The sequence below is a fragment of the Alligator sinensis genome, unplaced genomic scaffold, assembly GCF_000455745.1.
Source record: "Alligator sinensis unplaced genomic scaffold, ASM45574v1 scaffold670_1, whole genome shotgun sequence".
NCBI lineage: Eukaryota > Metazoa > Chordata > Crocodylia > Alligatoridae > Alligator > Alligator sinensis.
The window spans coordinates 1,485,837-1,498,952 of record NW_005842297.1 but is presented as its reverse complement, the minus strand read 5'-3'; the positions used below and the strand labels follow the sequence as shown (position 1 = coordinate 1,498,952).

At 40.7% G+C, this 13,116-nt stretch overlaps 1 protein-coding gene across 1 annotated transcript in view; it reads left to right on the top strand.

Annotated features, from left to right (window-relative positions):
• RSBN1L (round spermatid basic protein 1 like) overlaps nucleotides 1-13,116 on the top strand; it is a 56,206-nt gene that overhangs the window by 9,724 nt on the left and 33,366 nt on the right. Inside the window, exon 3 of the mRNA XM_025209599.1 lies at nucleotides 4,846-5,489. Coding sequence (XP_025065384.1) covers nucleotides 4,846-5,489 — 644 coding nt within the window. The remainder of the gene's footprint in view (nucleotides 1-4,845; nucleotides 5,490-13,116) is intronic.

Genomic DNA, 13,116 nt, shown 5'->3' with positions numbered 1-13,116 from the left:
TTTCCCTAGTCCCATTTTCAGAAATGGCTGAAATTTAAACAATAATAACAAAACCAAACAGATTTAACAAAAACCACAACCAAACAAAAAACAATCCAAGGCAGACACATGGCATAGAAAAATTCAGCCCCATTGATTATAAAACTTGCCAGAAATTTAGGGTATTTGGGAAATGGTGGTAGTACTGCCTCCCCTTTCTCTTCCCCCCCCCCCCCCCCCAAAAGAAGCAAATCCCCAATGAACCTCAACTTTAAAACAGCTGAGAGAGGATTTGAGATTATTGTCCCCTTTTCTTTGTTGAAACCATTGTTTTAATGTTAATGAAAATAACATTTCTAGTTGTATTTTAATATTCCTGAAGGCTTACAAATATTATGTGTAAATTTAACACTTTCAGTTTGTTCTTGAGGTAGAGCACTTATTTTGAAATTGATTGGGTTTTTCATTGTTAAGAGTGTGTTAAGATCCAGCCTCTTATGCATGTTGGACTTTAAGGACCGTGTCATTTCTAAATTCCACCTTTTGAACTCTAGAAGTAGTCTCTGCCTAAGGACAGGCTTGCCTGAGAATGTAAGCTTTTTCTCTGGAACAAAATATTCTTGGTTTCAACCCTTTCTGCTGCCTGCTTAGAACTGACTATGATAGCCTAAAAGCAAAGAATTGGAGCCAGAGTTTAAAACTAAAGAAAGAGAGAGAGAGAGAAATGTTAGTACTTACCTTAGAAGGTCCTGGGGTACCTCCTTCTAGTATGGAAAAGTAGGTCTGAATAACTGTAACCTTATGTTCAGAATCTTTTTTTATGTTTTAGCTTACTGAGGCTTTGGTTCTTTTTCTGCTCCTTACTTACTCAGGTTCTAGAACATCTGTTTGAAAGACCTGGAGAAACTTCTGGGTACAGTCTTGTCCTTTCCTGAGGAAAAAAGGCCTATTATGCAAGAAAAGTCCAGTTGTGTATTTTGAGTTCTTTAGAATTTGTGCTGCTGAAGAAAAACAAATTGTGTTGTGGTTTTTGAGATCACGATCTGCATGTTCATCTCAGGTTTTCATGCTTGGTCTTAACCTAGTTATAAATGTTTATATTTTTGGATCAGTTCACAAGGTTCTCAACATTGGGGAAAGAAGCATGTGTTACTGGCTGGCAAGACTTCTCTTTTGTACTTGCGTTGTTTTATCGCATACAACACATACCAGTCCCCAGAAAATAGCTGTTAGAAATTTTGGTGTGCATGTAAGTGTTGAAATGTGATAACAGCCATTTCTGCTACTTAATCTTCTTCTGGGCAAAAGTAACTGCACTTGATCTCCCTCCCTGCGTGTGTAGGCTTGGTTCCCTAGCACTATAGGATAACCAGGGTCTGGAAAACAAAGGAACAATTTCTAGCCCTAGAAAATTTTACCCATTTATCTTTTGTGTACACCACTCAAATATTTACCTGGCCACCATAAATGAAAGCTTTTTTTCATTTAAAGTATACTTTTAACTGTGAAGTGTAAAATGATTTTCGCTAGCAGATTAAAAGAAGAATATTGTGATTTCTTGTTATGTCTATTGTACTGTATGTAGTAGGCATAACAGGAGTAAAATATGTACAGTTATTGGTGAATTGAAAGAAGCAGAGGTAGTAGACAAAAAAATCAATTGTCATTGGTAGTTAAATGATTAAATGTAGGAAAAGCAAATTTGCTGAGCTTGTTTCAATAAGATGATTAAAAATGTAGAAGGCAGCAGTGCTGTTAGTAACCGTGTTTTATTTTTAGAATTGCAAACATATTCTGAACCGTGTGTTTCTGAAAAAAAAAAAAATGTAGTAATTGTTGTTCACTTAACTTCTAAATCTTGCAAAATTTATAAAGCATCTTTTCCCACCTTTCCCAACCTCAGCAGTTGAGCAGAGTCACAGTTGTCTTGTGAGTAGCTGCCCATATTTTCCCAGGCAAACAGGTAAATAAGGGCTAAACAGTATAATAGCTTTCAACTTTCAAACAGGCTGTGAGGGGACAAATTGAACCTTCTTACATTTAACTGGTTAGAAAGACAACTAGCTTAACCCAGTTCCAATCATGAAGTCTGTTCAGTAGCAGTAGTTGTGCTCATTGGGATAGCAGAAACATGAGGTCATAAAAAGACCAGAGCTTTAGCAGTGATAAAAGTATGCCAAGCGTTTCATAATTATACTTGCCAAATAGAGTTCTTAAGAACTATTTGTATGTAACCACTGGGTTTTCATCAGTTCAAACATTACTACTACTCTAGCATGCCCTGGAATAAGGTATACGTCTTGTTTTTGAAAGACAGAATGAAGAAAAAAGATTTTTCCTTGTAGTAACTGAATTGCTACTCCCCCATGAGAAACTCTTGAGTGTACATATATTTAGGAGTTTTCTCCCAGAGCAAAAATGGCTACTCCAGGAGAAAAATAACCTGGGAACAGGCAGGGTTAAATCACTCCTAGGAAAGTTTCTCCTGTGACAGTGAATGTCTGTCTGTACGTGTTCTCTTCTGAGGGAAGCCAGAGTGTAACCTTTCAACATCCCAGGGTGCTTTGCTTCTCCACCCGTCCCCATCCTTCCCCTGGAAGAGTGTGTTGCCCACTGGACTCTACTGCAGCCAAGTGGGGAGCAGAACGTGCTCTCTTCCAATCCTGCATTGTGTAGCAGAGAGACAGACTGACTGTGAGCAGTCTGGGTCAGCCAGGCCAGGCTGCCCCATGTACTTCTGCCAAAACAGAACGGCTGATTGGGGGAGTCTGTAGAGCACACGTGCACAGGCCCCCCTAGCTGCTCAGCGTCAGCACTGCAAGCTCTCTGCTTTTCAAGGGCTTGGCATTCGAATGTCTGTTTAGACATTTCCAGGTAAGTGTTTTTTCTGCCAGGAGAGCAAATAATTTTAATGTGTGTACTGAGCATAAATGATCACATGGGTTCTTTCTGTTGTTTAAATCTATGAAAGTCAAAGTTATCTGGATGCCAGTTTTGAGTTGGAAACCAAATCATCCAAAAGCTCTGGTATTGAGGATGGTGACTGTCATTTTATGTTTGAATACTGCATATTAACTAAATATGTGAAACAGAGCATGATTAGTTGCATATAACTGCAAATCTTTTGAACCTCCAATGGTAACTGGTGTAGGTATGCTGGCTCTTCTGTGTATAACATAAGGAGGTGGCTGAATGGACAGTGCACTTTGGGATGCTCTGCAAGGGAGTAAGGGAAAGGAGGAATACCAGACAAATTAGAGGCAGCAAGGAGATGTGCTGTAAGCAGTGGCTCAATCTCTTAGCTGCCATATGTGAACCTGGGTAACTCATTCTTCTGGAGACATGTTTCAAGCCAAATACTAACAGAAACACAGTTGTAATATTCCTTTCTTTTAGTTTTTACAATGAGGCATGAACTAAGGCTGCTATGTTAACAGCAATTTTACATGCCTACAGATGTCATTACTACTTTCTTCACCATTGTTTATTCCCAGAATTTTGAATGAAACCTTGGAATCATTTGAAGACAGGGTTGTTTAAATATAAAAAAGAACTTTCAGTTCTCTGCTTCATATGTCTGGCCTGCTCGGTAGGGAATATGTTTTAACTATGATGACCATATGTCCCGGTTTGGCCGGGACAGTCCCAGATTTCATAGGCCATCCCAGCATCCTGGCCGGTTAGTGAAAATGGAAACAAAAGTCCTGGATTGGCACCTCCCCTCTTGTGCTACCCAGCCTGACTCTTTCTGAGCAGTGGCTGGAGGTGGGGGAGGGCGTTGGGCTGGGCTGGGTACTGTTCCTCCTGCCTGGGGCCAGGGGAAAACGCAACTGTGAGCGTGGGCTCCTCATGTGCATGTGCATACATGTGTCTGTGTGACACCCTGGGTAAAACTGTATTTTGACTCCTTTTGTCACCCTCCTGAGCAGTGGCTAGGGTCAGACTGGGCTTCTCATGCCTGGGGTGGGGATCAGCTGAGAGGCAGAGCAGGGTCCTGGATTTCCTTAAAAATATGGTCATCCTATTTTTAATATATTCTAAAGCTGTGATTTTATGAGCATTACTGGATCAGCTAGAGATGGAGTCACCTGTTTTGAGGGTAACTTCTTGTTTTTTGCTATTTTTCTCCAGACAGAAGTTATATTCCAGGGTTTCTCTTAATGTTGGTACTTTTTTCTTCTTTTAAAACAGGGTTGGAATTTTTCCCAAAACTTGGGATAATATTCTATAAGATGTATCTCTAATCTCTTTGGTTCTGAGCTGTTAAGCCTGCCTGGATTTGCATTCTAAAATCGTATCTACCTGAGAAGAGCAGATGGAATTCCATGCTGCCATGGGTAGACTCATTGAAATCTAGCGTGGGTATTTCTGCTGTTAGGGTGGAAAATAAAGCAGAATGCATGACGGAATTACCACTGTGTTGGTAGTGTCAGAGTAATGTTGTAGCTGTGATGGTCCAGGAATTGAGGGGCAACAGTTTTTGTGAAGTTGGTCCAATAAAAGGTATCACCCACAATTGAGATAAAGTTAGAAGAATGACTTGCATGCCAGAAATTAAATGATTTCAATTCACTTCTCGGTTATTGATGAAGAAAAAGTATGCTTGATCAGGGAAACAAATTTTGTAACAGCCAATTCTTTGAGGCATGTTTCCATTTCAATTTATTTCATCCTAGATAACTCATACAGAGTAAGTATATATTTGGCTGCAGTCGTTAGTTGGCTTTAGCAAGGTGCACTCAAGTTTGATACCTCACGGTAACATTAAATGTTCCCTTCCTAGTGAGAGTAGGTATGGATAAATTTGAGTCCTATTCTGAATACATGTTTTATGCAGGTAGAAATAAATCTTTTTCCTCTCAACAGGTGGGAAGGAGAAACCAAAAACCAATGCAGAAGAATTACAAATTAAAAAAGTAAAGAAGAAAAAGAAAAAGAAACATAAAGAGAGTGAGAAAAGAAAGCGTCCAAAAATGTACAGCAAATCTATTCAAACCATCTGCTCAGGATTGGTTTCTGATGTTGAGGATCAAGAAGCCAAAGGCATCATAGATGATCATCTTAAGGCTTTCAGTGGGAAAATTATGGATCCCAAGAAGGACTATGAGTCCAAGATACCAGAGAACAGTGAGTTTCCATTTGTCTCGTTAAAGGAGCCACGGGTTCAAAATAAACTCAAAAGATTGGACACATTGGAGTTCAAACAGCTCATTCATATTGAGCACCAGCCTAATGGAGGTGCATCTGTTATCCATGCCTACAGTAACGAACTCTCCCACTTATCTCCTGTGGAGATGGAGAGGTTTGCAGAAGAGTTTGTGGGTCTGGTTTTTAGTGAAAATGAAAACTGTGCCGCTTACTATGTAATGGGTATTGTTCATGGGGCAGCTACTTATTTACCTGACTTTTTAGAATACTTTTCATATAATTTTCCCAATTCACCAGTGAAAATGGAGATTTTGGGAAAGAAAGATATAGAGACAACGACTATGTCAAATTTTCATGCTCAGGTAAGAGGTTACACATTTTATTTTTTTTAAAGCATCTAATAGTTTCAAACGAAATGTTAAATGAACTGTTAGGATCTAGTTGCTGTCAGTGGTGATATATAGATAAAATAAAAGATTAAAAGCAAGGAAATCTTTTACGTAATCAACTATTCTTAAAATATACAAGAACAGGAAACTGGCTTCAAACGTTACAGTGCATTTTTACATTGTATGTACATATATTTCTATGGATTTGTTTTTGGTACCTGAAGAATTGTCATTGGTTTCAGAGCATGACCATGATTTGCTGTCTTGAAATGGATTCCTGTAGCTATCTAATACATAATTAATTGTGTTTTTAATATATGCATTGAGACTAAGTGCCTTTCTTCAGTGGAACTGACTGGTGTTAAACTCAATTATTTCTATTAACATCTATTTTAACTGTGTTCCTTTTGAAATTTGTTATTTGTGTGGCAAAATGGTGGGTCAGCTTCCTGAATTAGTTTGAGAAACATGATTATATAAACTGACAAAACTGCTACTTTATTATTGTTTTTGGTAGTCTTTGCTCCTCTTAAGAGTGATAAAGACATTATTATCTCTGTGGACAAATTATTTCAATTTATATAATTTAAGGAGACAGTTTTGTCAATTGCCTTTGTGATGGGAGTAGTAGAAGCACCTAGATCATGAAACAACTAATGAAGAACTGAAGTCTACCTTTTAATTATGTTATAATTAACTATGTAAATAATGACCATGTTCAACTCTACCATGAACAAAAAAAAGTTACTATCTTGTGATCTTTAAATGTCTGAAAATCTTTTTGAAATTATTTTTCTCAGCATCATAAATATAATGATTTAAAAAATGCTCAAATATAAATAGTGTACTGCTGTGTAACAGAGGATTTTCTTTCCTTACAACTATACATTTTTTGTTTAGAAAAGAAAAAACATATATGCATGTAGCAAGCTGGGGACTCACTTAGCTCAAGTCCAATATCTTACCATCTTTAAACTTGACACAATAAAAAGTCTTTTATTTCCTGGGCACACTTGCTCCTCTTGCATATCCCAGTCCTCAAGAATCCAAACATACCATTATCCATTCAGAGTGTACTCCGTCGTGAATCTTCTCCAGTCCTGAGAAGTTTCCTCCAACTCACTGCTGTTCCCTCCGTACTGCAGTTTTCCTTCTCAGTCTGGCTCTGACTTTGGTTCTGTTGCGGTGCCACTGTTCCTGGCCTTGTAGCCCCTGGGTCGTTCTCAGACCCTGTGACAGGGCTCTCTGATGTTTCTAGACTTGTAGCCTGCCTTCTCACCCTGTAGTCTTTTCCCAGACCCAGAGAGGTTTACCTCAGCTCTGTGTTGCAATTCCTCACCTCAGTCTTCCCTCTCCCTCTACCCTCTCTAGCTGTTTTTCTCCTAGCATCCTTCACTTGGATCTAGGGGTGCACTGATAGAGATTTTTGGGGCTGATATCAATGGCTGATATTTAAGGCTCCATATTGGCCAATTCTGATCCGATTTCCGATACAGCTGCCTCCAGCTAGTCAGTCTGTGGGAGAAGGGGTTGGATGGGGGGCAGATCAACATCCTCCACGGTGAGGGAGGAGCCAGGGGCAGGTGCTGCCCAGGCAGGGTGGTGAGAGCCATGGCTCATAGGAGGAGGGGAGGCAGCTTCTGCTGCTGCTTGCACCCCAGGAGGGCACAGGGAAAGGGGCGTGTGGCCTACCTCCCTCCCCCCCCCCCCCCAATCTGCATGGGGTGGGGCAGGCTGCACTGGGCTCTTCTCGGTGTGTGCTGGGCTTGGAGCATGTGCCGGTGGCACTGGGAGGATGCTGCATCCACCCCAAATTTTGCTGCTGCTCTGGTGTTAATGCTGCTGCCACAGCCCTAGCTCTTCCTGGTGCATGGGTGGAGGCAGGGCTTTGAACCGGGGCTGCACCTGGTGGCTGGCGGTGGTGGTAGAGCTGGCAGCGAAGCAGCAGCGAACTTTGGGGTGGATGCAGCATCCTCCTGGTGCCACTGGCACCCGCTCCCAGCCCAGCTCCTGCCGAGAAGAGCCCCTCACAGCCCTGGCTGCAGCCTGCCCTGCCCCACACATCTGGGGGGCACATGCCCCAACCCCATGTCTTGCTGGGGTGTAAGCAGTGGTGGGAGCTGCTCCCCACATGAACTGCAGCTTTGGCCCCCTCTGCCCCAGCTGAGCAGCACCTCCCTCTGCCCCCTTCCTTACCACGGGGGGGCGTTTTATCTGCCCCCCCCACACCCCTTCCCTCCCCTTCCACCACACAGGACTTAGCAGCTGGAGGCAGCTCTCCACGCTGCTGGCTGTGCTCCTTGCTTCCCAAGTGCTGCGCTGGGGCTGTGCCCAACACGGGTATTTATTAGTTAAATTATCAGCCCCATTGGGTCGATATCTGATACAGCCAGTTTTCTTTATATTGGTACTGATCTGATATTGAACCAACGTATTGGTGCACCTGTACTTGGAGCTTTTAACTTCCTATGGCCAGTTATCTGTATTAGCTTGTCCAGTCCTCCTAGGCAGCCTGTGATCATTTCTAACTGCCTGCATCTGAGCTGGACTGAAACCCTTGCCAGCCTGCAGTGCTAGTCTGATGTGTAGCAGCTTGCTACAAGCCTCTTTAAGGCAGCAGCCTGCTACAATGTAATATTAGCAAGTGTGCAGAAAACATGCAGACATAAGACAAATTGCTGTGAAAGCATTCTGTTGCCAATTAAGAAAACACCCTCTTTTGCTACAGAATGCTATTAATATTCTGTATACTGCACCAAATATTTATACTGAAGCTTTTACTTGCCTCTAAAATTTCAACAATGTTATCAAAGCTTAATAATGAGAACTTGTTAGGAATTCAGGAATGACTATTGAAACTATACTCACTTGATAAAGAAGAAAATTTAGGTCCATTTTTGGCTATTATGGCTTTTAGTTCTCTTTAGGTATCAGTGATTATATTAATTAAAAATGTACATAAATCAGACCATTCTGAAGGTTTGGATTGGTTACATAAGTGGTTATGAGAAAAGTATGTGGCACTAACACTTCCAGCAAGATTTTTCTGAGCATACGTGTCTGTCTGTTTCACAGGGCAACATTTTTAAGTTGCTGCATTTGGCTGTGGGGCTCTGGAGGAACTGGCTAGCTTTTTTGCTTGTGACTCAACATAGCCAAGTTTCCATTGCAGGATCTTGTATAGCATAGGCTGGATCACTGCTTGACTTCAGATGCTTGCTGGCATTTGCAGTTCTTAGAAAAGAGACCTTGTAAATTGAGCAAACTTCATCTGGAGGCAAACAAATTACTAGAGTCATTTTGTTGCCTTTTGCAGGAGAATCATATAGTTAAATAACAAATACAGTATTATGATTATAATGATTATTATTATACTTATTAGAATTATTATTATGGTTAGCTAGTTTCCCAGAGTCGTTGATAACTGGGGTTTCAAATAAAGGTCTTCTTGGAAGAGAAATTCTTCAAGTCTGTTTCATCTCATTCCATAATACCCTGACCTTTGGAAATAAGCATACAGCTTTCCTTCTGTCTTCCCATTACTTCACTTCTCCGTGACTGTCTCCTTAAAAGGTCTTCTGAGTTCCATGCTTCAGCCATCAGAAAAGCACTACATTTCAGCAGTATCTCTTTGGAAAAGACAGACTGTCTGAATCATTTAATTGTTTTTATTGGAGAGTATGCTAGGTGTGAACTTTATCCTGTGCAGTAATATGTTTAGCTGGAGTTGGATGAACCAGAGTTACATAGTTTAGTAACCAACTGAAAATCTGAAATTCTAGGGTCATATTACTTTCCACCTCAATATTAGTACTAGTTCTCTGAACAAAGTTACTATTCACCAGAACTAACTGTGCTTACAGACTGCCTTCCTTTCCCTCCCACCCCCAGCTTTACCTTGGGTAATTTGAACCTCTTGTCCTGAGACAGACCAGGCAAGGATTAACCCTTCACATTCTCAGCAGTGCTAGTAAATGTTGAGAAATACATTTATTTGATTATATTAGATTTTTACAATCAATTTTTCTCTCTCATATGCTGTTTCTTCATGCTACTTCCTATTAACTTCAGTCTGTTTCTTTCTCAGAGGAAACTTGGTGCTGTCCCTAGGGTTTCTTTTGACCTTTCTTTCTAGCTTACTACCATGGCCAGCATTCCAACCCCTCTTCCCCCCCCCCCCCCCCTTTTTTTTGGGGGGTGGGGAGGTGGACCTTTTAAAAAAATGTTTGGTAACTCTTTACTAAGGGCAGAAAGAGAGACTGTCCCTGCATAAACTTTTATATTGCTCAGCAATTGATATTACTCTCTTTTGGGTTGCAGACGAACTTTTCTCTTTTTTCTTAAAAAGTAGAAAAGAAATCATACATGTTTTCACAAATGGTAAATGGAATATCCTTAATGTGACATTACAGTAGCCTCGATTCCTTGTTAGTGATTACTTAATTCCTGTGATGATTGGTGGTCAGAAATCTTTTTTTTAAGTTTCCTTCAATGTGACTGGAGATAAATGGGAAGGCAGAAGGTGATGGAAACTAGAAATTTGTTTATTAGTTCCATTTGGGAACCTCTTTTCACCTTGCCGCAGTCATTTTATACAGGTAAGGACTGTCAATCTGGTATTTTTGTCAAGTTTTGAGGAAGTTTGTTTGGCACTTCCTGTGTTATGACTGATCACTGACTTAGCAGAATTTGGTTCCCTGACAAAAATAAATAAATCTTGGCTTCCCATGCTTTGTTTGGTAACTTAATAGGTGCACTATACACACGGGGAAAATTCTGGTCTTATTGCCATCTTCTGTTTTAATATTAATATATGTAAAAAACAGTGGAGTAAATATTGTAGCTGGCAGGTCATAGTGGGGGCTTACTTCTGTTGACCCTTAATCTGTCACTGAATAGTCTCAGGTTTGTCTGCTTACTTGCCATTCACTTTTTTTTTTTTTTAATGGTATTGTTCTGCATCTGAAGTCTGATTCATGCAACTAATATAGCTGCTTCATCTAGGTTGGCAGTTTTTCTCCTGTCTTGCTGAACTTTTTAGCAGCTATCTGCAAATTTATAGCCTTCTTGTAGTTCCTCCAGTTCAGCCTTAGGCTGTTTCACCTTCTGTTTTAGTAATGTTCAGGTTTTTATTGGATCAGTTCTCCAGTTTATTTTGAATGTCCTTGACAACCTTGCATGATCTTGCTAGGACCTGCAGCTGTTGTCTTGCTAACTTTGTTTAGCTAATATACGGAAATGGAGTTGGCTTCCATAAAGATTTTTTTGCCCTCCAGACTTCACATTAGCATTTGGAGATGGCTTTCAGCAAGGGTTGAAGAAGGAATTCACTATGCTTTCATGATCCATGTTGAGTTACCACCTTTTCTAGTCTTTTCAGCTGATTGACATAGGAAATTCTGTATCTCTCCGACTGTAAGCAAACATTTCATTTGACTCCAGAGTGACTGGCTCAGGGTTTGGCCTGGATCAAAACAGGAGCATTACAATTGCTTATACACATTGTCCTTCTCAGCTGTATTGCTTGGACTGCTCTTTTGGGATCAGAGAAGCACCTGCTACAACTGTTATTTTAAAAGTAATACTGGGGAGTTTCTTGGGAAGCGCCAAGAAGGTGTACACTGTTCCCTCCAGCAAGCTGGGGGTGTTACTTTAAAAAGAACTTCCAGTAAGTTGTTGTGCTGGGACGGCATCGCCTTCCCTCCATCTCTGGGGGACTAGCGCTTGAAAATGTAACTGAGCTTTTATGCTTATTTTTGCCTTAATCATTCTCTAATTTTTCCTAGGCCACAAAGGAATTAAAATATGCATGTTTATATGGCAGTGTAGTCCTATTGGGAGGTGGCATCAGGTGACAGGACTGAGGGTGTGTAAACATTGCAGTCACAGATGTGATTACAATTTAGTGGAGAAATATGAAATTAATTGTAAACTACCTAGAAGGATGCTAGCACCAGTCTAGCCGCAGCAGGCCAAAGCTTGGCATGTACTAATTTAGCCAGGTTCAAGCCTGTGACTAGTATAGACGTACTCTCCAAGATATTTGGATTTCTTCCTCCCTGCTGGGATTGCAGTATATGCTTCAGTTGTCAGATGCTAGTGCATCTAATTTTGGAATTTGTGAAGTCTCGGAATACCTGTATCTGAGATCCAGCACCTTGCAGCCATCTCATTTTGTCCAAGCAGGTCACTACCCTTAAGGTAAATGCCTTCAATATACCAGCCCTGATCACTGTACTCCAGTGGTTTTCAAACTTCTTTCATTTGCAGACCCTGAAAAAATATTGAATGGAGGAGTGGACCCCTTTAAATTCTAAGTGTGGGTATTCACCAGGGATCCTAGTTTCCTGCCGGCTGTGGGAAAAACACAGAATCCACATTTTTCCATGACCTACTGAAAGCACAGTGGTGTCCCACAGTGAATGGTGCCATTACTGCTCTCTTCAATATTTGCTGCAGTTTTTACGTCTCAGACAATCGGTGGGTGAGGATTGCAAAAATGAGAGAGCAGAAATGGTGCTGCTTGCTGCAGGATACCACTATCGCTATGCTTTCGGTAGGTTGCGGAAAAATGTGGATTTTGGGGGTTTTGTTTTCTTTTTTAAATGGAGGTTTTTCAGTTTTCTTCCCTGTAGAAAACTAGGACCCCTGGTATTCACATACTTGTGATTGATCGTAGTAATCTTACGTGGCCCCCTTAGACGTAGTCTGCTGGCCCCCAGTCTCTGCGAACAGCAGGTTGAAAACCACTGCTATACCCCAGTGAAATTAAGATTGAGTATACCCTTTGGTTGGTGTTGCCAGATTCTCACGGCAGATAACATTTTTCACAACTATTGATTTTGCTTCCTGAATCAATTTGTCATGCTGTGCCACTGTCCTGGAAACAACTTACTCAGTTGGCAAAAAGGGTAATTTTATGTTTTAGGCAAATCTAATCATGTAATAATTTTAATCCTTCATATACTTTTGCCTCTAGTTCTGAATTACCTTTTTTTTGGGTGGTTTACACACCTGAAAAGTGTCATCTATCTGACATCCCTGGCCTTGGCCTTTCTTGTTCCATCCCTCTTCCCTTTCTCAACTTATTTTCACCCAGCTTGATCTAGTTGTCCTTTATTGTCCCCCGCCTCAAATTAATACTGCTTCCTTGACTTGTTACCTCAGTTTTTTTCTTCCTTGATCAGATGTTTACAAGTCACCTTTGAACAGGAGCTTGTCATTCTTTATTTTGTGCCTTGTCTAAGTTGTCAAATCTGATTGCAGTGCCAGTGTTTTCTCTCTTACTGTTCAAGACCCATTGCCTGGAATGTTTTGCTTGATGAAGAAAACTGAAGTGTACTTAGTAACACATTCTTATGTCCTACTGAAGCATTTTCTCCATCCCTTATCCTTCACACATACTCAAGACCTAGTCTTGTGCTCCTTTTTTAGATTTTCAAGATCAAGACATCTCTTGTTATTAAGAACTGTGTATGTTGAGATATATAAATGCTTTCTGTAGAATTCACCATTTTTGTTGTGGAATTTTAATTTGTTTTAAAATGGAAGACTATTTCATGGCAGTAAAATAAGTCCTTGCTGGGGGGGGGGGGGGGGG